We start from the raw sequence: 22,000 nt of genomic DNA, 5'->3' as shown, positions 1-22,000 counted from the left end.
GCTGGTTATTAGTCCTGCTACACAGAGGAGGGTCTTGACTCGTCTAGTGCAACCCGTTCGCCTCGGGCAGTATCTGTCCTCCCTCTAGTCTGGACAGCCCCGGCCTGGGCTGCCCTGGTCCCGCTCGTGCCACGTCGCGGGCTGTCACCGGCACCGCGGGCTGTCACCGGCACCGCCGTGGAGCGGAGCCGCTGCTGCCGGGCACGGGGGCCTCTCCCTGCCCGGCGGAAGGGGGAAAAGCAGCTCCCTGCGCCCGTGCGGAGGAGCGGGAGCGGCCGAGCTCCTGCTGCCGCCCCCGGCCCGGCGGCGACACGCTCTGCCCTGCCTGGAACGCAAACCTCGGAGGGGGTCAAGACCTTCCTGTCTGAAACAAAAACCTTCACGTGTCTGCGCATGTGCCGGAAAGGAACTTGCATTTCTACCACAGGAGGACACTGCCTTACCGAGGTGGAACAGCAGAAGGGCGCTCCACGGGGAAACCAAACACGCACAGAGCCGAACGTGCAGGGCAGGGCTGGGTTTGTAAACTAACATGCAGTGCTGTCTGCTAAAACTGGCCCTCTCCAGAGCGGCGGCGGTGGGGACCTTGCTGCGGCAGAGCCCGGCGGGGCCTCGCGGAGGGGACGCGCGCGCCGCTCTGCGACGGGGCTGCCCTGGCGCTGGGGAGGCCGCTGCGACTCAGCAAGGAGCAGCTGCCCTGGGCTCTCCCCGCACCTGGTGGGTGTTTTTGGCCCTGCTAAGCTGTTCCTGCCCTTGGAGGAAGAGCTGTTGCCTTGCGCTGCTCAGCGGGGACGCGGGCTGCCCTGGGTAGCCGGCCTGGCACCGCGCTCGGCTCCGGCCGCGGGGCGGGAGGACTCGGCCTCGCTGCCCGGGGCAGCCCCAGGCCAAGCCGTAGGCACCGGCGCGGAGCCGAGCGGGCGGCTCAGCACACAGGCTGCCCGTCCAGCACAGACCTGGCCTTGTGATCGGCATCGGAGCCAGCACGGGGACCAGCAAGGGGCAGAGCGGCTGGGAACTAGGAATCCTGCTCCGGCAGGGCCCAGGGCCACAGGCCCTTGCCCAAAGCCAGGGCTTCTCTCGCCTGTTCCAAGCAGCAGAGGCAGGACCGGAGCTGCCCTGTCCCATGATCCGCCTGGACCCAGCACCGCCTCGGCTGCCCTTGGCGCTCGCCCTGGCAGGAGGAGCCAAGGCCCTGGGCACTGTCCATGCCCCGGCCTGCGGTGCAGGCAGAGGCGCCCTCGGAGCTGAGGACGGGCTCCGGTTTGGGCTGCTGGAGAGAGGGAGGCACTTTGGGAGTGACGGAAATGCAGGAGCAAGGTAGGAGCAGGCACGGCTGTGCAGCTAGGCTTGGTTTTGGCCTTGGATTGTGCCCAAGTAGTAACTTAAAGCAAAAAAGCAATCTCCCTGCACACCTACTGCCTCGCACCCAAGCGGCCCCTGCATCTTTGGCGGCGCTGGCGCTCGCAGAAGCGCAGCGGGGCCCTGCTTTGCAGAAGGGTGGGCAGGTTGGTGCCGAAACCCTCCCCGCAGAGCGGCCCAGGAGGGCCGCGGGTCCCTGCACGGATGCAGCAGCACCTGCTCGCTCTGGGGCAGCCATGGGGTCCTGCGAGACCCTCGGGGCCAGGGGCAGCTCAGAGCAGGGCAGGAGGAGGAGTGGGGTGAGCGCTGCCGGGGCCGATCTGCTGCCGTGGGGCCAGGCCAGCACAGAGAGGGCAATTCTTAGCAGGCTGCACTTGGAGTGGAAGCTCAAATCTGCTGTAAAACAAGTTCAGAAAAGTCTGTAACTTCTTTTCCCTGAAAACTCTGAAGAAGCTAAATTGAGAAGAGAAGGAACCGGTGAGCTGGCCCTTCCCGGGGCTCGGGGGCGGCTGCTGCGGCCCCGCTCCGAGCACCCGGGTGCCGGCGGGCGGGCGCCCTCCCTCTGCGGAGGAGCCCCCGCAGCCGCCGTCCTGGTGCTAGCAAAGCCCTGCATCTCTCAGTATAGATATAGATCTCTATATATAGACTTCATCTGTTCTATTAACATAAATATGATCACTTTAAAAATACACGTATTGTATTATGTACACTATGTACAGGGGCCGAGGCCGGCTGCCCTCAGCACCGCTTCCTGCGTGGTTCCTAGAACCGTTCACATTTGTTAAATTTCTCTAACGTGAGAGAGGCTTTGGGAGGCTAGGGAGCCCTGCAGCTGCTGCCGAAGGTGCAACGTGCGAGCGGGGGGTCCCGCGCCGCCCGCCGCGGGCTGTGTGCGCGGGCACGGGCTGCCGCCCCGCGGCGGTTCGGGCGGGTTCGGGCCCGGCCCGGTGCTGCCGCGGGCCCCGGCCGCTGTCCGCGATGCTGATGCACTGCGGAGGCAGCCGCTGCAGCAGGGCCGGGCGGGCAGCGAGGCGGCACGGGGAGCGCAGCGGGGCTGGGGGCCGGGGGCGCGTGCAGGGCCGGGGGCTGCGGGGGGGGTTGCATTGCGGTGCGGGGCATGTGGCCGTGCCCAGGCCACGCGCCAGCACCGGCACCGCGCGCCCCACGGCGCCCGCGCACACGGGAGCTCAGAGCGGCGGTGCCCGGCGGGGGGAGCCCTGCTGTGGTCCCAGCACCCCGGGCTCGAGCAGGGGGGCAGCGGCACCCCGGGACAGCGGGGAGGGGGATGAGGAGCAGTGCCCCCCCCGGCCCGAGCATCCCCCCCGCCCTGCAAACCGGCGTCTCGGCGAGATGCGGAGCGTCCGGCGGGGGGAGCGGCGGCCTCTTGGCGCGGCGCTGCGGGCGGCAGCCGCGTTACTGTCTGTATTTATATATAAACAAGGAGAGCCGTGCTGCGGTGCTGCGAGGAGGAGCAGCTGCGCTGGGGCGCTGCTCCCGGAAGATCTGGTGCTGCAGTTCGGGCGGGGAGGCCGGGGCGCGCGGGGCTGCCCCGGTGCGGGCGGCGCGGGCCGGGCTCACGAGTAGATGGTGATGACCTCCCGGCCGCCGCCGCGCACCAGCAGCACGCGGTCCAGGTGCTCCGTGAGCACCTCCAGGAACTCCATGTCTGGTGACGCTGTCAAGGAGCCGAGCGGAGCCAGAGCAGGGTCAGAGCCGGCGGGCTGCACAGGCACAGGCCGGGGGCAGACCCGGCTGCAGTCTCTCCCAAGATGGAACGTGCAGGTTCCGAGGCAGCGGGAGCCACGTGTGAGCCGGGAATGGGGGAGCGGGACCAGCTCTGTGCAAAGGGGACTGACCTGGCCCAGTGAGCCAAGGCACTTTTGCACCTGCATGCGAGTGTGTCACACGTGGCCCCATATCATCGCGCATGGCCCCAGCACCATTACATGTGGCCCAGCGTGGCCACACGTGGCCCCAGTACCATCCCATCGCACATTGCACGTGGCCCCAGCGCCGCCGCACGTAACCCCAGCACCGCGGTGCCTTGGCCAGCCCGTGCAGCTGCAGCCGCTGGTGCAGAGGTCCAAGCGGTGTCTGCAAGCTGCCCCGGGCCTCTGAGGTGCCCAGTCCCCCCAGGGTCCCATGGCAAGGGAAGGATACAGTTCTCATCGCCCTTGCGGTTGCGGGGCGGCCCCGGCATGTTGAGCAGGACCAGCTTGGCGTCCTGGGACTTCTTCACGATCACCTCATTGAGCTTCACGGCCGTGTGCATCCTCCGCACATTGGACTGGTTCCTGGGGGGACAGCGTGTGTGGGATGAGGACAAGGCCACTTGGGTCCCCAGAGTCCCCGGGTCCCTGGACCCCTCTGAGCCCCACTTACAGGTTCTCCCACTCTCTGCCCAGGGTGACGGTGGCAGCAGCAGGAGAGAAAGAGAGTGGAGATGAGTTTGTGGCAAGAGCCCATGGCCCCCAGCACCCTAAACCCCGCAACCCCCTTTATCTGGCGTGTGGCCAGGCAGGGTGGGACCCTACGGCTTCATGTTGAAGAAGTCCTTGATGCCCTCGGGGCTGACGGGGCTCTTGCTCTTGTTCTTCTCAGCAACCGTCTTCTCCTTGGTCCAGGTGAGATGCACCTTCTCTGGGGCCGTCTCGCCCTCATCGCCCGGAGACTGGGAGCTGCTGGAGAAGGTGGTGGCGTTTTTGTCGTGGATGAGCTGGACCTGCGGCAGAGGAGGCGGGCGGCAGCGTGCAGGCTGGACCATAGGGCTGGCGGGACCCCCCGTGCGGCCCCTACCTCCTCCTCTGGCTTCTCCTCGCCATCGCCGACCTGCTCCTCGGGGACGCTGAGACGCAGGCGCGTGTTGGCCGGGTTCTTGCGCCGGATGGAGCCGCGGGACTCGTCTGTGATGCTCTGGATCTGCACAGGGATGGAGTCAGGGGGCGGGTGGTAGAGATGGGCGCAGGAGCAGCACCCATGGGCCCGCTGCAGCCTACCTCCCGCTCCCGCTCGTTCTTGGTGAGGTGCATTTGCTTGAGGATCTGGGAGCGCTGCTCCATCACCAGGGTCTTCTCATAGGTGTAGGCAGAGATGTCGCTCTCGTGCTGCAGGAGAAGGATGTGAGACACCGCAGGGCCAAACCAGTAGCTCCGCTGCTCCCTGGCCCAGCCCAGCCACCACTGCACAGCCGGCTGTGTCCCCATGGTGCTGCCTGTCCCCATAAGCTGCATATACCCCTGTCACTGTCCCCATAGTGCTGCGGGTCCCTCTGTCACTGTTCCCATGATGCTACATGTCCCCAGAGCCCAGCAAGCCCACTGTCCCTGCAGCACTGCATGTCACTGCAGCAGGGCTGGACAGGATCTCCCATGTCCCAGGGTGCAGCCTGCATCACCGCCCTGGCCCTCACCATCTCCACCACCTCCACCTCTGCGGTGATGCGCAGGTGGTACAGGAAGGTCGTCAGGTCCTTCTTCATCTGGATGCTGTTGTCGTCCATCTGCGCCACTGTGAAGATGCGCATCTTGCACTTGCGCCAGACCTGCGGGGAGGGACGTGTGGGCACAGCGGGGTCCATCCCGTCCCCCAGACCCCGGTGACAGCCCGCAGCGCCAGCACTACCTTGTGGTGCCGCAGGAGGAAGGGCAGCAGCATGAGCATCCCCCCGTCATGGACGATCCACCAGACGTCGATGTGGCCCTCGGAGAAGCGCTCCTGGTTGCCCGGGAACATGGCGACGTTCTTGGCCACCAGCAGGGCCAGGTGCCCGGCCGTGGTCTCCCGCACCAGCTCTGCAAGGGGAAGGGGCCGTGTCGGCGGGGCCGGCCCGGCACGGCCCAGGGCCCGCGCGCGCCCGGCCCGCTCCCTACCGATGAAGTTCCTCCAGGTCTGGTGGTCCTCCTTCTGGCGCCAGCTGCGGGGCCAGCCCACCAGCACCGTGTTGTGCTGCAGCCCGCCCAGCCCGCTGGACTGGATGAGGTGGGACATGCCGTCGCGCAGGTTGGAGGAGATCACCACCTGGCAGAAGCCCTTCACCTTCTCCGCCTCCATCAGCCGGCGGATGGACTGGCAGCGGGAGAGAGGGGACAGTCGGTGGCGGCAGGACACCGGCCCTGGCGTGGTGCCCGCCGGAGACGCCACCGGGCCAGGTGCTGGGTGCATGGGGCTGCACGTGGGGTGCCGGGTGCTGGATGTGGGTGCACTGGTGGGGGGATGTGGGGTGATGATGAGGTGCAGGCCATGGGTGCAGGGTGGTTATCGGGCACAGGATGAAGGGTGAAGGCTATGGGATGTGAGGAGGTGGTGGGTGCAGGCTGTGGGTGCAGGGAGGTTGTGGGGTGCGGGATGAGGGGTACAGGCTGCAGGGTGTTTGCAGGGCACAGGCCGTGCAGTGCAGGCGCAGGCTGCGGGATGTGGGTGCAGGGGTTCAGGACAGGGGGGTGCAGGCTGTGCAATGCCAGCAGCTCCGGGCCAGGGCAGACGCGGCAGGGCTGCGAGCAGAGCTGGCGCGTGGCTGCGCCGAGCGTGAGGTTCCCCGGTGCCAGGGCTGTGATGGTGCAGGGCAGCAATTAGAGTTATTTACACTGAGAAATTATACCGTGTCTGAGGGGAGAGCGGCTGTTTGCTCGTGAGCGCCTAATCTCATTAATGCGCCGCGTGGCTGAGCCTGGGCCGGGGGGGCTGCGCTCCGGTAGCGCCGCGACGCTCCGCGCCCGCCCGACCGCTGCAGCTCCGCCAAAAGCCGCGGTGGTGGCCACAAAGCCGTGGTGGTGGCCATAGGAAAACGGGGAGCTGGCGGCTGCAGGGGGTGCTCACCTCCTCGGCCCGCTGCGCCTGCGGGTGGTTGTCCAGGAAGGTCCCTTCCAGCACGGAGGCCACAATGGTGAGGCCTTTGCCAGCCTTGAGCTGCGAGGTGAAGGACAGGAGCTGCGGGTGCACCACGTTCTGCTCCTGGTCTGGACGCACCAGCACCAGCAGCTGCGGCCTGCAAGGAAGGGCCCATGTTCGGGGTCGCCCTGCGCCTGCACCCCGAGCCCGCAGCCCCAGCACCCGGGCCCACGCAGCACCGCTCCCCTGCACCCCGGTGCCCTGCACCGCGGCTCCCTGCACCACGCAGCTCTGGTCCCCAGCACCCACGCAGTCTCAGTCCCCTGTCACCACGCAGTCCCAGTCCTCAGCACTGCGGCTCCCTGCACCCCCATGGCCCGTGTCCCCAGTGTCCCTGGGGGGCAGTGAGAGCCGTGCCAGACCCATCGCGCCCCGGCCTCCCCACCACCGCACACCGTGGTCTCACCTCCAGTTCTTGGTGTGGGGGGGCCCCTCCTCCAGGCGCAGCAGCGCGTAGCGGGCAGCGCTCAGCGAGAGCCCCCGGATCCCGTCGCCCCACTCCTTCTCCGCCCTGCGGAGAGCATCGGACACAGATGTGTCACCGGCAGAGCCGCGTCGCCCGCGGCCATGGCTCAGGGTCCGACGGGACTCCTGGCCGCTCCGCACCTCGGCTGCGCTCCCGCCCGCGGCGGCACGCGGCGCTCACCCGCGATACTCGATGTACTTGTAGATGAGGCCGGCGATGAGCATGGCCACCAGCGCGTAGTACCAGGAGCAGATGAACATCAGCGCCAGGCAGAGGCTCATGCCCAGGAAGGAGAGGGTCCTGCGGGAGAGCGGCGCCGTGAGCGCCCGCCGGCCCTCGCGCCCGTCGCGCCCGCGCCAGCCCCAGCGTGGCCCTCACCAGTGGTAGTAGCGGAAGCGGGGCCGCCAGTTGGGCGTGCGCAGCAGCGTCTGCACCGCGCACGCCAGGTTCACGAACATGTAGCACATGAGGAAGAACCTGCAGCGGAGAAACGGGGCTGAGCCGGGTGTGCCGAGTTCCAGCGGGACCCGGCGGCAGCTGGGCCCCCGTGTGCCCTTGGGCTGGGGTGCAGGGGCTGCGGGGCCATGGGGGAGATGGGGAGTTTGCAGGGGGACATGGGGCCCTGCTGCCGCTCGCCCGAGGTGCGCGCGGCCCCAGCGCGCTGCCTACATGGACAGGATAGGAGCCACCTCGTCCAGGGACGCGATCAGGATGCCAATCTCACAGATGCAGGCAGTGAGCAGCAGCGCCCACGTGGGCTCCCCGTTGGCTTTGCCGTGGCCGAAGACCTGGAGGGGCAGGAGGGCAAGTGTTGGGGTGCGGGGCACGAAGGCGGGCGCTGTGCAGCTGCACCGACAGCCCAGTGCCCCGCGGAGCGCTGGTGTGTGTGCATGTGCGGATGCATGTCTGGATGCATGTCTGGATGCGTGTTCGGGTGCATGTGCAGATGCAAGTGCAGCTGCGTGTCTGGCTGCGTGTCTGGCTGTGTGCAGCTGCGTGCGCGGCGCGTTCCTCGAGCGAGAGTGCAGAACATGGCTGGCAGGGCGAGGAGCGAGGTTAAAATTAGCCCGCTCTTCCCTGGGGGGAGCTGTCGGTTTGGATTTGGAGCGACGAGGCTGCGAAAAACGCGTCTTCGGAGAGCGGCTACGACATTAAGCAGCGGGGGGGACCGGCGGGGGGGCCGACCTTTCCCAGCGCTCCCCCCACTCCGTGTCCAAAGCCACCCCCCCACCTCCATCGGGATGAGGGCGCAGGGCTGGGGGAGGCTCGTCGCGCGCCGGGGCCGCCTACCCGCAGGAAGGGCACGATGCCGTCCCTGGAGATGGCCTGCAGCAGGCGGGGGGCTCCCGTGAGGCTCTGCAGCCCCGCGCCGCATGTGGAGAAGAAGGAGCCGATGACGATGACCCACGGGGACGGCCATGCCAGCGTGCCCACCACCAGGTTCCCGTTGACGGCCTCGCCAAACCTGCAGGGTACCTGTGTCACCTGCGGCCCTGTCTGGCCTGGTGGGGTGGCTCTGCCAGCGTCTTGCAGCCCCCCATCCCCCAGGCCCTATTCCCTGTGCCGAGAAGGGGCAACTAAGGCTGCGCACGACGGCTCCAGCCTGTGTTGGTGCTGGCGACCCAGAAGTGTCAGCGCGGCGCGCGAGCGCCTGCCCTACATAGGCGCCGCACCGTGCGGCGCCGGCAGCTCTGCCTGTTGACAAACAAGTTCCCCGCATGCAAACCCGCTGCAGAGGTGCCACCAAACACCCGCCCTGGGGGGGCACGGGAGGGCGCAGGGAACAAGAGCTTCCCAAGAGCATCTCACCAGCCATGGGCCTCCCAGAGCCTGTCCCCATCCCATCCACGGCAGCCCCCCTGCCAGTCCATCCCATCCCATCCCATCCCATCCCAACCCATCCCATCCTATCCATGCCATGCCCCCCCACCCCACTTCAACCTGTCCCACCCCATCCCATGGGTCACTGCCCCAGTCCCAGTGCTCCAGGTGGTGGCTCCTCCGCCCAGGTCCCTCCCGTGTCCCAGTGCCCGGGGCCACCATGGGAACACTCACTTGTCGCGCAGGACGACGCCCTCGATGCAGGCCCCGAAGAGCACGACGGAGCTGATGTCTGCACAGGGTCAAGGATCTCCCACGCGATGCAAAGTCCCCGCGCCTGCCTCGAGACCCCCCTGCCTTGCCTGACCCACCCGCTCTGTCCCCTCCATGTCCCCTAAGGATACAGACAGCCGAGGTGGTGGCGATGGCCAGGATGGTGCCAGTGGGGATGGACTTCTGTGCATCCCGCAGGTCTCCTGAGCGGTTGGAGCCAGCCATGATCCCTGCAGAGAAGCGGGAGCTGCCACGGGGCCACTGACAGTGGGCTGAGCCCCGACCCTCCTGCGCATCTGGGCGCCAGAGCTGCCGGGCCCCTCGTGTCCTGCTCCCTGCCTCCACCCAGCGTTTTCCCACTTGACCCGGAATCTGCGGCTGCCCAAGGATTAGTCTCAAACCTCACTTAGGCGACTTGTCTCATTAGCCCCTAATTAGCTCAACCAGGGATAGTAAGTACAACAGTCATGGGAAAGAGCGGGGCTTTGGCTGCTCCGGGCAGAGGACGTCGGGCTGGGATGGCCACGGGCACGGGACAGCCCCGCGGCATCGCCCACGGCAGCGGAGAGCACCCAGGTGCCCTGGAGCCAGGGCAGGGTGGCCTCCCCCAGCAGGATGCGGCTACCTGTAGCTCAGCCTGCATGAGTCATGCGGCTGCTGCATGCAAAAATCCTGACCCCAGCAATGGGAAAGTGCCGGGCGGGAAAAGCACCGAGCAGGAAGGCACTGGGTGGGAGATGCCGACTCTGGGCTCAGAGCAGCTCCACTGCCACCAGGACCCTGCCCGCCCGCCCCATCCCCATCCCGGTCAGCGCTGGCACGCGGCTCTGCTGGGGACGGCAGCGCGGGAGCCTCCCCGGGGCGGCGGGGGCTCCGCTCCCACGGGGCTGCTATAAATACGGCGCCGCCGGCGACGTCAGTGCGGAGGTGGCAGCGCTGTCAGCCCGGGCGGCTGCGTGGGAGGCACGGGCTGTGATCCGCCCCCGCCGCCGGCACCGCTCCCGCAAGGAGGGCGGCAGCGGCACGTGGGCCCGGCGGGCGGCCGCGCGCCCGGGGGACACGTGCGGGGCCACGCGCCCGCGCACCCACCTGTCACCGACGGGAAGTAGATGCCCACGAGCAGCGTGAAGTAGGAGGTCATGTCGCTGAAGACGTAGGGCTGGTCCATGTCCACGGGGGTGTCCGGGGGACTCACGGAGGGCAGGCCCCGCTTCTCCACGATGACGCCCTTGGTCAGGTAGGAGCTCCACAGGTTCTCTGCAAGGGAGCGGAGATGGTGAGGACGGGACGGAGCCCCAGGGTGGCCACGGATGTACAGGCCGCTCGCCTGCATCTGGCCGCAGCCCCATCCAGTCATGGACACTCGAGCACCGGGACACTTGCAGGGCCAGTGCCCCGGCCGGGCTGGTGGGACAGGGCAGCCAGAGCAGCTGAGGTCCTGCCCTGGCACCGTTCCCAGCAAGATAGTGGAGCAGCTGACTTGGGAATCCAGCAGCAAATAATTAAGAGGGTAATATAATTAATGCTGATCAACCCAGGTTTAAGGAAAGTGGATCGTGTCAAAGTAACTTGCTAATGTTTTTGATGGGATTACGAGTCCAGGCTGATGTAACAGGCTTAGCTGCCCTCCCGTGCTGCTTGGCCGCGGCTCCACATGCGAAACTGGAGCAGCGGCAGCACCAGCGCTCCCGGCACAGCCGCAACGGGGCCAGCACCAAGCCCTGGATGGGGCGACCTGGCAGGCGCGGAGGTGCCGGCACCGCATGGCACCGTGTGCCCATCTGACGCTGGTGGTGGTCGGGGCTGGCAGCCCCATGGCCAAGCACCTCCCGCTGCTGCCACGGCTCGTGCTCCCACCACGGACACGCTTCTCCCCGCCCCTTTATTTGCCCCATTGGACCAGAGCAGGAAAAGTTGCCGAGAGCCGCCTGAACGTGGAGCAAACACGTTCCCAAGCACTCTGATGTGGCCTGGCAGCCACAGCCCCAGGGCCACATGCTCAGCGAAGCCTGTCCCGCCGCGTGGCTGTGCTGTCCCTGCACGCCGTGGCACAGGCAGGAGCATGAGCACAAGCCCTGCTCTACCCTACCCGCCTTCTGCCCCTCTGCTCCTGCGGGGCAGCCGGGGTCTCCAGCTGTGGGACCATTCCCAGATTGCTCCCGGCATCTCCCACCACGGCCCGTCCATGCAAACACCCACAGCACTGCGGGAGCAGCATCTGCTGCTGATGGCCCAGCGGCACCTGCACCAGCCCTGCAGCCGGGTGCCCACGGCTCCTCCCAGCAAACTCCGGAGGCCGCCGGGCCCTGGCCCCTCTCCAGAGCTTGTGGATGAGCTCCGCTCCCAGCGCAGACAAGTGCCCCCGTGGGGCCATTTCTCCTGTGAAACCGCAGATCGATATCCTTCCTTGCAAGGGCCGGAAACCGCGGCAGGGTCTATTGCCTCCAGCCCTGGGACGGCTCTCCGCCTTGCACCACGGGCACCGCACGCACCGGCAGCGGGCAGGATTGGCCCTGTGCTCCACCGGCACTGGCAGCGGTGCTGGATTGGCCCTGTTCTCCACCGGCACCACCCGGCGAGCAGGCGGTGGCCAGCGCAGCCGCTACCCGCGCGCTCGTCCGTGCCCGCCGCAGCTCCGCGTCGCGCCACCCTCCCGCCGCATGCCCACCTTGGATGAGGCCGCTGGCGGCGCCGGGGATGCCCTCGATCTCAGTGACGTTGTTCATGCTGAAGTACTCATCACAGGTGGCGTTGAGGAAGCGGGAAGTGCAGAAGAGCTCCCAGAGCTTGGAGCCCACCGTCTCGTTGCCCTCCACCACCAGCTTGGTGCAGAGGTCAAAGCCGTGGCGTGACAGGGTCCTGTTGCCCAGCAGGCAGATCCTAGGGGAAGGCAGGATCGGGGGTTCAGCTCCAGCGTGGGGCTCCTGCCACCACCGCCCTGGGACGCGCTACTCACGGGAAGCTCGGCGGGTCGAAGGCCGACTTGATGACACCGGCATAGATGGCCAGGATGGAGAGGATGACGCAGCCCAGGAAGACCAGGGCGAACTTGTTGACGTACTTGACCCCCACGAACACCACGGTGGCCATGCAGGTGAGCACGCAGGTGCCGTACACGCGCATGTTGTTGAGCATCGCCGCCGCCTCGCCGCTGGCGTCCTCCGCCTTGAAGATGGCCATAGCTGGGAAGATGTAGGCCTGGAAGAGAGGCACGGCCGTGACGCCTGGCCAGCAGCTCCTGCCCTCGGGCCACCATCAAGTGCCTGGAGCGGTGACTCCCGCTGCCCAGACCACGATGCCACGGCGCTCACCAGGAGTATCTCAATGGTGCCCAGGATGTACATGGCGCCGGCGAAGGTGGTGCCCAGGTAGAAGCAGAGCCCCACGGCCCCGCCGAACTCGGGCCCCAGCGAGCGCGAGATCATGTAGTAGGAGCCGCCAGCTGCCAGGAGAAGCCACGGTCAGTACCAAATAAGGAACCAAAGGGCAGGATGAAGCTGGTGCCTCCATGACCTCGCACACTCCAGCATAGAGCAGAGATGGCTACTGGGGCTCAGCCACCCAGAGGGACATTTCCTGGGAGCTGGCGGGAGTGGCGAGGACACATATCCCTGTGCATGGAGGCAGGCGCTGGCCCCAGGGACAAGTGTCCGGCTCCCAGCGGAGCCCTCAGAGCTGCGCAGTCCCACGGTGGCAGGATGATGAATGGCTCCAATTAGACCCCACGCGGGGCTGTGGGCACTGTGCCCGTGCAGCAGCCGGCCGCAAGGACGCGCGGCCAGGGAAGGGAGCCCCATCCAGCTCTGGCTGGGCCGCAGAGTGACACCAGGCGGGCACCTTGCGCTGTCCCCATCCCGTGGCACAGAGCAGCCACCTGCTGCCGGCATCGCTCCGGCTCCGCTCCCGCGGCTCCCAGTCTGGCACAGGGAGTGGCTGCGGCTGCCACCTGCCCTTGCGGTGCTGTCCCAGCAAGGGGATCCGTGACGGGCTGCGCTCCCAGCAGCTCCTGTACCCCGCGCATGCAGGATGCTCCATCCTGCCCATTTGAGAGCGTGTGGAGCCCCCAGCCTGGGCAGAGCCCCCTCCCTTCGCCCTGGGGACGCACGGCCGCGTGCCTACCTGGCACCACGCCGTTGGTGGCAATGGCACTCATGGAGATGGCCGTCAGCATCGTCTGCGGGAGGAAAGGCAGTGTCGGGCACCAGGCAGGGCCCCAGCCCGGGCAGGAGGAGGGAGCAGGGCCCTGGGCGCAGGGAGGATGTGGGGGCCCGCGGAGCCACAGCAGGACATGGGGGTCCCTGCGGCCACAGCGGGGGGGACAGGTGAGGCCAGAAGGGCCATGAGCCCCTGCAGGGGACCCGAGGGCCTTGGGGGCACCGTGATCGTGGGGTGCCCAGGCAGCCAGTCCAGTTGGGCTAGCAGCAGCTCCCGTGTGTAGACACCTCTGCCCCCCCACCACCACCAGCGATGCCATCTGGGTCACAGCTGAACCGCTGCTTTACTCCTGACTCCTCCGGGATGCCGGGAGGTTTCTCCTGGCAGTAACTGGGGCAGGAGCTCCCGGCTGTGGAGCACTGGCTTGTAACACGCACACTTCTCCACTCCTCACACCCCGTGCAGCGCGTCCCTGTCCCCGCATCCCACTGTCACTCACACAGGAGCAGCAGAGGAAGACCATGCAGAAGGACTCCATGATGCCGGCAATCCCCACCACCCAGGTGAGGCGCAGGAAGAGGATCACCCCGAAGATGTTCTGCAGGCAGGGCAGGTAGACGCCCATGAAGGTGCCCATCCGTGGAGCCTGTGAGGGACATGGCACCATCAGCAGCTCCCAGGCCTGGCACAGCACAGCCAGCAGGATGAGCTGGGACCGCTGGGCAGGGGAGAGCAGGACTGGGACAAGGGCTCTGCACGCAGCAGGGGCAGAGGAGCAGCAGGTCGCGCTGCTCCTGCAAAGCTCTTTGCAGGGAACCGGGGCTGCAACCGCCCTCCCACAGGGCTGGGGGCTCAGCCTCCCCATGGGAATGTGGCGCCGGGACTGTGAGTGCAGGGGACCGGAGAGAGGGGCCGCAAGCCTCGTGTGTCACCCACCTGCACCGGCTTCTTCTTGCCGCCGTCGTTGTTCTCGGCCTCCTCGTGCTCGCGGCTGCCCTGCGGCAGGTTGGTGTAGTTGGCCAGCCCGCTGAGCAGGGACGACACCATGGGGCTGGTGTCCATCTCCTCCTGTTGGCAGCAGAGCCGGGGTGAGGGCAGCCCGCCAGGACACCCATGTCCCTCCAGGGCCCCGCACTAGCTCCACACCAGCCTGGCATCCCAGCACATCCCAGTAGCGGGAACGCGAGCTCCACGGCATGCCACGCATGCCCGTGCCCCACTGTCAGTCAGCCCTACCTCGAAGAGGGCCATGTTCTTGCCGTCGTACTCCTTGCCCTTCTCCAGGTCCGTGCTGTTGATGAAGGGGCTGCTCTCCTTGGGGTTGCCATCGCCTGTGGACGCAGAGGCAGCGCTGAGCCGGGCCGCGCCGCGCCGCCCGCGCACCCTCGTGCCGGCGTGCACCGCGCGCGGCCACGGGCGACCTGGCCGGGGAGCCCGCGCTGCCCTGACCGTCTGGGCTCACCGAGCGCGGCCCGCCGGAGCGCATCCACGCCGCGCCGCTGGCGAGCGGAGCGACTGGTGTGGATCCAGGGGGAACCGGCCCGGCAGCCCTCCCGGGGGACGGCAGCAATCGCTCATTGGCGACGACGGCTGCGGGGCTGGGGGGCTGGCGGTGATGGGCGATGCCGGGTGCCGGCCTGTGGCCACACGGGCAGACCCGGCTCCCTGGCTGCCTCATACGAGCCCGCGGCACAAGGACGCAGCTGGAGGGGCCACGGCTCAGCCCAGAGCAGCAGAGCCACCGCGGGCAGCACAGGGTTCGCAGGGGCACAGGGAAGGACCCTGCGCCTCGCTGCTTTAACAACCTCGCTGCATTAACGACCTCACTGCATTAACGACCTCACTCAGAGGAACGTGGGAGTCGGGCTTAATAGCAAAGAAAGCAGCAGAGAGCTGCAGAGCAGCAGAAATAAATCAGGATGGAAATAAAGCAGAGGCAGCGCGGACGCTACCGAGTGGCGCATTCCTCAGCGCGGTGGTGGAGCCAGGGAACAGGGAAGGAAGAGCGAGGCTGGTGCTGGGGGAGGCAGCTGATGCCCACGGGGTGCCCGCAGCCCTAGGCAGGAGGACAGAGCCCAGAGGGCTGCCCCACTGCAAGAGGCCCTGGGCCCATTCTGGGAGTGGGTCTGAGCTCTGCTGGTGGGTTAAACCCCGTTCTGACAAGGCCTGGGCCTGGGGAGCAGCAGCAAAGGGCCGGCCAGCCCTGCAGCGTGGGCAGCAGCAGCAGCGAGAGGATGGGTCGAGTCTGCTGAGCCGGGCAGAGGCAGCGGCTGAGCCGGCTCCGCACCGGCCGCGCTCCCTCCAAGCCACCGGCTTGCGCTGTGTGGCTCACGCTGGGGACGCTCGGAGCTGCTGTGCCGGCGTGAGGCAGTGATTCATGCTCTGCCAGCCCCTCTGCCAGATGCACCGTTCCCGGGCGGTTGGGAAGCGTTTCACCCAGCGCCGCAGGTGAGGGGACCCACGCACGGGCACCCTCCGGTGCCGGCGCAGCACGAGCAGCAGGAGCGGGATGAAATGCTTCCCAATCTGGCAGCAGGGACATTCCGACTGTGCAAAGGTGGCTATAGGGGAGTGGTGGCCACAAGAGTGGGGGCTGCGGTGCCCAGAGCCGTATGGGGGGAAACCAAGGGACGGGGGCCAGCCCCACTTCCCGGGCAGGGAGCACCGCGGGGCAGCCGCGTGGGCCGAGCCGTGCCGTGCTGGGCAGCGCTGCGCACAGGAGGGCTCTGGGCTCCGCTGCCAGCCCAGAGGGCCTTCCCGCCCAAGGCTGCTGCCAGCTCGGAGCCCCGCGCTGCTCCACAGCCCAGCTGCGTTTGAGACGCGCTGCACGGAGCTCGCATTACGTAACACCCTGCACGCGCGGCCGGCGCTCGCTACGCTTGAAACCGCCACTAGGCTCTAGGGAAAGCACCAAAATTCAGTAAACACCATGCACGCAGGAACTCCATCCTGGCCAGCAGCAGGGCGTCCCAGCCCCGCAGCGCGGCCGCATCGCTGCGGGACGGCGCAGAGCCAGGGCTGGCCGGAGGCCTCATGCGGGCGCCCAGGGAGCTGGCAGGGGTCGGTGCCGCAGGATGCTGTGGGGTGCCATGGGGCCAGGCACGCGCTGCTTGCCGTGGGGCCAGGCTGCACCATGCTCCCAGGGGGGGCTCCACACAGCGCATGTGGGAATGTGGGAGCTGCCAGGTGCCAGCGCCATGCACGGTGCATGGTGCATGGTGCACGGTGCATGGTGCGCGGTACCGGGCCGCCGACATCACCGGACTGGTTTCCATGGCAACGGCTGGCGGGCGCCAGGCGGACATGCAGCCCAGCTCTGGCTCTCATGGCTCTTACGTAAGGGCCCAGCTGGGCAGCCCGGCCGCAGGCACCCGGCCCCGGACAGCCCCGACGCGGCCCCGACAGCCCCGGGGTGCCACATTGCCCCGTCCTGCCACGCTGCCCCGTCCTGCTGCATTGCCCCGTCCTGCTGCATTGCCCCATCCTACTGCATTGCCTCCGTCCTGCCACATTGCCCCTGTCCTGCCGCATTGCCCCGTCTTGCTGCATTGCCCCATCCTGCCGCATCACCCCTGTCCTGCTGCATTGCCCTGTCCTGCCACATTACCCTGTCTTGCTGTGCTGCCCCTGTGCTGCCGCACTGCTTCAGCACTCCACAACAAATCCCATGATGCCAACTCTGGTCCCTCCATGCAGCTCCTCTGCTCATGCAGTGCTGCCCCACAGCAGCCCCCTGCCCTCCTGCCTCAGGGCCTGTGGGACTGCTGGTTCTCCACAGTCTGCGGGAGCCTCGTGCTCCCGCAGTGCCAAGGTGTGAGGGGGTTAAGTGCCAGGTCTGGGGGTCCCAGGTGCCAGCAGTGCTTTGGGCTCCCCAGAGCCCCTCCTGCCGCAGCGGGACTGCTGAGCCCTTTCCAGCAGCTCCTGGCAGGATCCGTGTCTGACACAGGCAGAGCCACAGCGGGTGACACCCTGTCCCAGAGCATGGCCACCCCTTCCCCTTGCACCAACGCAGCCGTCCCATGGGCAGCCCAGCATAGCAACCCGCTGCCACCGACAAGGGGGTCACAAGCACTAAGGACAGGGCCAAGCGGGGCTAGTGGCCCAGGGTAGCCCTGCTGCGGCCAGCGGAGCGGAGCGACGCGAGCCAGGCTGGATGCCGAGCCGCCTCCCTGCTCCCCGGGGATCACTCAGCACGAATCGGCCTTTTAATTTGCTGCGGCAGCTGGAAGGGCTGGCGGCCGGGCTGCTGGCAGGGAAACAACAGCCCCGGTGCGGCTATCGCATAATCCCACGTGCGCTGGGGCTGCCCTCCCGCCCAGTGCTGGGGCATCCCCGACCCGGCCCCCAGCCTCATCCCTGGCATCATCCTGAGGGGCAGAAGTGCTGCCCAGCTGCCGGCTGTGCCCACCCTGCAGGGCAGCAGCACCAGGGTTTGATCCCCTAACGGCTCCTTGCTCAGCCCCAGGCTGGGCTGGGAATCCTCAGGGCCCTTCCTCCCGATTTGCTGGGTGGAGAGCGCCGAGCACCAACGGAAGGAGGGAAGGGGCGTGGGCAAACCCCAAGGGCCAATTAACCAGATTAGCACCCCAGGCAGCCGGGCCGCCCTCCACCCTGCACCGCAGACCCCGCGCCCGCCGGCCGGGCGCTCCGCGGGAGCCCGGGCCAGCTGCCCGCTCCACCGCTGCCGTCCTCCCTCCCCAGGGGATGTGGTGCCCGAACAGTGTCCCCTGCCCGGTGCCCCCTGCCCTGCTGTGGCGCAGACCCACTGAGCCCTCCCAGTCCTCTGCCCTGAGCTCGGCACCAGCAGCTCCACCACAAGAGCCCCCAGCCAGAGATGGGGCCTCGTGCCCAGCACTGGTCCCCGCAAGCCCCAGCTCAGCCCAAGCTGTGGAGCCCCAGGCCGGGTAGCAGAGAGACCATCGCCAGTCATGCTCAAGGTGCCCGGGCCACAGGGCTGCATCAGAGCTCATCCCGAGGAGCCCAGGGCACCTTGACTTTTGACAGCGCATTCGATGGCACTGGCTGGCAAGCAGCCTCCTCCAGCTCCCTGGGACTCTGCCCATTGCTGTCTGCAAGGAGCAGCCCCAGGGTCACTGCGCAGCTCCGGCAGCTCTGTGCAACCCGCAGGGCACGGCGAGCTCAACGCCCAGCACTGATGCTTCCAGCTGCTGTCATTTTGCTGGAGCACCTGGCAGAAGGGAGGCCGTGGACCCCTTCTGTCCCCCTCCGGCCATCACAGGGACAAGACTGCATGCTCACTGGTCCTGGCACTCTGGGCCTGGAGGTGTCCAAGGCAGATGAAACGGCCAAGGGGACATAGCGGGGCACTTGGTGCCTTTGCACGGGACTGCAGCTTGTTTGCTGGGTCCCAGGGTTTCCTCTGCCCTGGGTGAGGGTTCTGCCCGCTGCCCAGGGCAGAGCCCCAGGCAGGGGCTCCAGGCAGACCCCCCTGTCCAGGGGCAGTGCCGGTGGCTGCGTGGCACTGGCGCCAGCAGCAGTGCCAGGTCCTGGGGTGCAGCGCTGCAGCGGGGCGGGATGCTGCCCTTCCCCGGGGCTGCGCTCGGCCCTTGCAGGCAGCAGGCACACTGAGTGGCCTTTTGGGTTGCATTCTTTCACTGCCTGACCCAAATTGGACCAACTGCTACTTCAGACCTATCCTCTTCCTTCCTAAACCCAGGATTATCCTCTCTTTGATCAGCTGTCCCTGCAGGCTCAGGATTTCTAGCACAGGCACTTTGGATGGCTGCATTTAAACAGCTTCTCTGATAGCCAGATCTTTGCCATGGAAATGGCTGTGGTCTCAAGCTGCAGCAAAGCTCCCTCCCATCGCTGGGTCCCCTTTCCCTGCCCAGCTAGGTGCCTCTGTGCTGGGCAGGGCACAAATGCCCAGCCTGGACACTGCAGGCAGCAGCCGTGCCTGCCCCATTGCCTCTCAGGGAGGGTCTCTTCCTTCCCCCGCTCTTGTGGGGCTGCCAGTGCTGGGGCCGCTCCAGCCCTGGTGAAGAGCTCTGCCAGGCTGTCCGCAGCAGGGCTGGGCAGAAGGGCAGCTGCGGCTTGGCCTTTTGGTTAGAAATGGCATAAGGATTTGGTTAGAAATGGCACCAAGGTTTCTTCAGCCACAACTCTGCTGCTCTCAGCAAGACCCTGGGACGCCAGCAGCTGGTGCAGGGCCTGGAAGAGCAGGGGGCATCTTTGTGGCCAGGGACAGGATGCCTCAACTCACCCCCCCGCCGCCCAGGGTGTCCACAGTCCCTGCCAGACAATCCCTGTGCCAGGAGCTCCGGGAGACCCTTGGTAGGGTGAGGAAAGCCAAAAGCCTGCCTGGTAGCAGGCACAGGGAGCGGGCTCCAGCCCCCCCGGCACAGTGCAGAGCTGGGGGGGGGCTGCAGTGCATTCTCCTGCACAGACTCCAGTGCTCCCTCCAGCCCCAAAAGGCACCCGTCTCCTCCAGCCCTGCATCCCTGGACCAACAAGGGACCATCTAGACCTCTGGGGCATTGTGTGGTCCATCTGTAACAGCACCATGTCCAACCTCCCAGACCCCAGAAACACAGCCTGCAAGCCAGCTACGCCTGCCTGCATGCAGCCCGGCACTGCTGGGATGGAAATGCAATGAGCAGGACAGAGCCTCGTGCTGGATGGCACTGAGAGGCAGAGTCCAGGAAAGGGTACTGCTAGTGGGTCAGTGCAACTGGCCCTTTCGGGCAAGGTGTCCCCAGAAAAGCCCTGCCAGCGCTGACCTTGAGTGGAACCACGAATAAACAAGCAAACAAACACTCAGATCAGTGGAGCAAAAGGAGCAGCAAAAGCACTGCAAGGGGCTGCACCCAAAACCTCACTGCAGGCAGGCAAAGACCTCTACTGCAAGCGCCAGGTCCTGCTGTCCCCTCCAGCTCCCCTCTTGGCAGGGGTTTCAATAGACCATGTGAGGGGATATGGTCAGGGGATCTGGCAGAGGAGTGAGGGGGAGTCAGAGAGAGACTGAAGGTCTCCCCAGGCACTTCACAACCTTTGCCTGGCTCCAGCCCACTCCTGCATCTCACAGAAACACCTGCAGAAGAGGCTGCTGCGCTCCCCAGCACGCCGGGTGCCTGAGGCTGGGCATGTCCCTGCAGAGCCGGAGGTTCTCGGGGACACCCAGGGGAGTTTTTAGGCTGAAGCTCCGTGGCCGCGGAGCCCTGCAGGGCCGGCCGGCCCCGCTGCCCCGCAGCGCCCTGCAGCCCCCGGCCCGCAGCGGCCTGCACTGCAGCACGGCCCGCCCCGACGGCGCGCCCGCCCTCCCGCCCGGCCCGGTTCGGCCCGGTGCGGCATGGGGCGACCGGGACAGCCCCGAGGGCTTCAGGCACCGGTGGCTGCTTCAGCACCGCGGACAGCAGCAGCGCGAGCGGCCGGGCCGGACCGGGCCGGGGGGAGCGGGGGCAGCCGGGGGCGGCCGCCGGACCGGGAAGGAGGGAGCTGGAGCCGGGGGGGCGGCAGCCGCGCTGGGGGGCGGCGGAGGCGAGGCCGGGCCTGGGGGTGGTATTGCGGGGGGCGGCAGTGGCGGGGGTCTCCCGCAGGGCCCCCCCCGCAGCCCGGCCGTGTGCGGGGCCGGGTCCCGCGCCGCCCCCGGGGGACACCGCTCTGCGCGGCTCCCCCGGGAGCGGCCGGGGCGCGGGAGCGCAGCCGGGTCCAGCGCCGCTGCCGCTGTCCGCAGCCCCGGCCGCCGAGGCCGGGAGCGGGACGCGCGCCCGGGGGCAGCGGCGAGCGCGAGGACCGGACCGGACCGGCACCAGGATCTGGAGCGGTGCTGCAAACCCGTGGGGACAGCGGGGCCCGCGCGCCCACCGCGCGGCCCCGCCGCCATCGCGCTCGGGCTCGGCGCAACCGCAGCCGCCCGGGGCAGCCGCTCGCGGCGGCGGCTCCCGCCGCGCTGCGGGGGCCGGGGGCTGCGGTCGCCCGCTCCTGGCGCACAACCTCCCGCTCTCTGCGCCCGCACGGGCGCGGGCTGCCTCTGTCACCATGCACAGCGATGAACGCGACATTCCTGCCTGCATCCCCGCGGCTGTGGCTTTACCGATCATCCAAACAGCCTGCGGGGCCAATCCTGCCGTGCCCGGGCGGGGGGATTGCCCCTGCCCCCAGCTCTCCCTTCAGCCCTGCTGCTCCCCTGGCCCTCCGAGGGCTGCTCGCTTACCTTGATTCGCACCCCCATCGCCATCCTCGCAGTCCGTCAGGTTATTCAGCATGGCGCCTGCTGCCTGCCTCCCTGCTCAGGGGCTGCTTCGCTCCTTCCTCGGGTGGCTGCAGGGGATTTGCTTCTTCGCAGGGGCCAGTGCCTTGCACTGCAACAAGCCACCTTCCCTCTGTGCCTTTCTCTTTCTCTCTGGCTGGATGTAGGAGGAGGCTGCAGTGCAGAGATGCCTCAATGCACAGACTCACACACTCACTCACTCCCAGCAGCAGCGGCGGAGCCCAGCCTGACTACTCACTTCATCATGTATTCAGGAAGCATTATCCCCTGTCGGGTTTTTGGGGAGGGAAGCAGTGCAAGGCAGAGGAGAGGGAGGGGGAAGGAGCTGTAGCAGAGCCATACGCCACCTCCCCGGGCAGTGCTGCTCTTTCTCACTGAGCCAGGCTGGGGGAAGAATTAGGGCACTTTGGTGGCTGCAGGTCCCCCCTCTCAGCTGACGTAGGCAGGTCGGTTACTGCATGTCCCTCAATTAGTCCGTGGCAGAGCCCAAGGGACCAGCGGACCCCAGCCCCGGGGCCGGGGTGGGAGGGCAGTGGGACAGGCACTGCTCCAGTGTGGGACTGGTGTGTCTCCAAGGGATCCTGTGAGACCTCCAAGGGGCCAGGGCAATCTCTGCCCCCTAGGAAGACTCCAGCCCCTGCCAGGCTTGATACTGCAGCTGGAAAGAGCAGGGAGCTCCTGCGTGGTGCTGGGATCGCTCCAAAGACCATCCTGCAGGCAGGACAGGCTGGCAAGGGCGGGCTGAGCCCTCCTGCCCCAACAGCAGGACCTGCAGCAGCCCCAGCCGTACCTTGGGTGATGCCATCACC

At 67.5% G+C, this 22,000-nt stretch overlaps 1 protein-coding gene across 1 annotated transcript; it reads right to left on the bottom strand.

Annotated features, from left to right (window-relative positions):
- Nucleotides 1–2,775: 2,775 nt before the first annotated feature.
- Nucleotides 2,776–21,454, bottom strand: SLC12A5 (solute carrier family 12 member 5). The gene is made up of 26 exons (XM_088523590.1): nucleotides 21,135–21,454; nucleotides 14,198–14,292; nucleotides 13,898–14,029; nucleotides 13,461–13,607; nucleotides 12,926–12,980; nucleotides 12,118–12,248; nucleotides 11,763–12,004; nucleotides 11,475–11,686; nucleotides 9,896–10,063; nucleotides 8,938–9,036; nucleotides 8,768–8,825; nucleotides 8,003–8,177; nucleotides 7,382–7,500; nucleotides 7,091–7,189; nucleotides 6,893–7,012; nucleotides 6,653–6,757; nucleotides 6,175–6,343; nucleotides 5,229–5,424; nucleotides 4,981–5,150; nucleotides 4,769–4,900; nucleotides 4,356–4,463; nucleotides 4,156–4,278; nucleotides 3,894–4,081; nucleotides 3,742–3,756; nucleotides 3,520–3,653; nucleotides 2,776–3,025 (listed from the first exon to the last, which is right to left on the bottom strand). Exons 1-26 carry the CDS (start codon nucleotides 21,184–21,186, stop codon nucleotides 2,934–2,936), a joined length of 3,336 nt encoding a protein of 1,111 aa, XP_088379716.1. The 5' UTR covers nucleotides 21,187–21,454; the 3' UTR covers nucleotides 2,776–2,933.
- Between the last annotated feature and the right edge of the window lie 546 nt (nucleotides 21,455–22,000).

This window comes from Tinamus guttatus, unplaced genomic scaffold, assembly GCF_059628265.1.
Source record: "Tinamus guttatus ecotype Peru unplaced genomic scaffold, ASM5962826v1 Tinamus_guttatus_pri_ptg000194l, whole genome shotgun sequence".
NCBI classification, from domain to species: Eukaryota; Metazoa; Chordata; class Aves; order Tinamiformes; family Tinamidae; genus Tinamus; species Tinamus guttatus.
The sequence above is the reverse complement of the archived record's forward strand: the minus strand, read 5'-3'. Positions and strand labels throughout refer to the sequence as shown.

Bases quoted from the DNA above. Each gene is read 5' to 3' on its own strand.
- SLC12A5 (XM_088523590.1), bottom strand. From the start codon at position 21,186: ATGCTGAATAACCTGACGGACTGCGAGGATGGCGATGGGGGTGCGAAT. The intron at 11,687-11,762 runs GTGAGTAGCGCG...GCCTTCCCCTAG, and splicing joins TTCGACCCGCCGAGCTTCCC to GATCTGCCTGCTGGGCAACA. The intron at 4,464-4,768 runs GTGAGGGCCAGG...CTTCTCCTGCAG, and splicing joins AGGTGGAGGTGGTGGAGATG to CACGAGAGCGACATCTCTGC.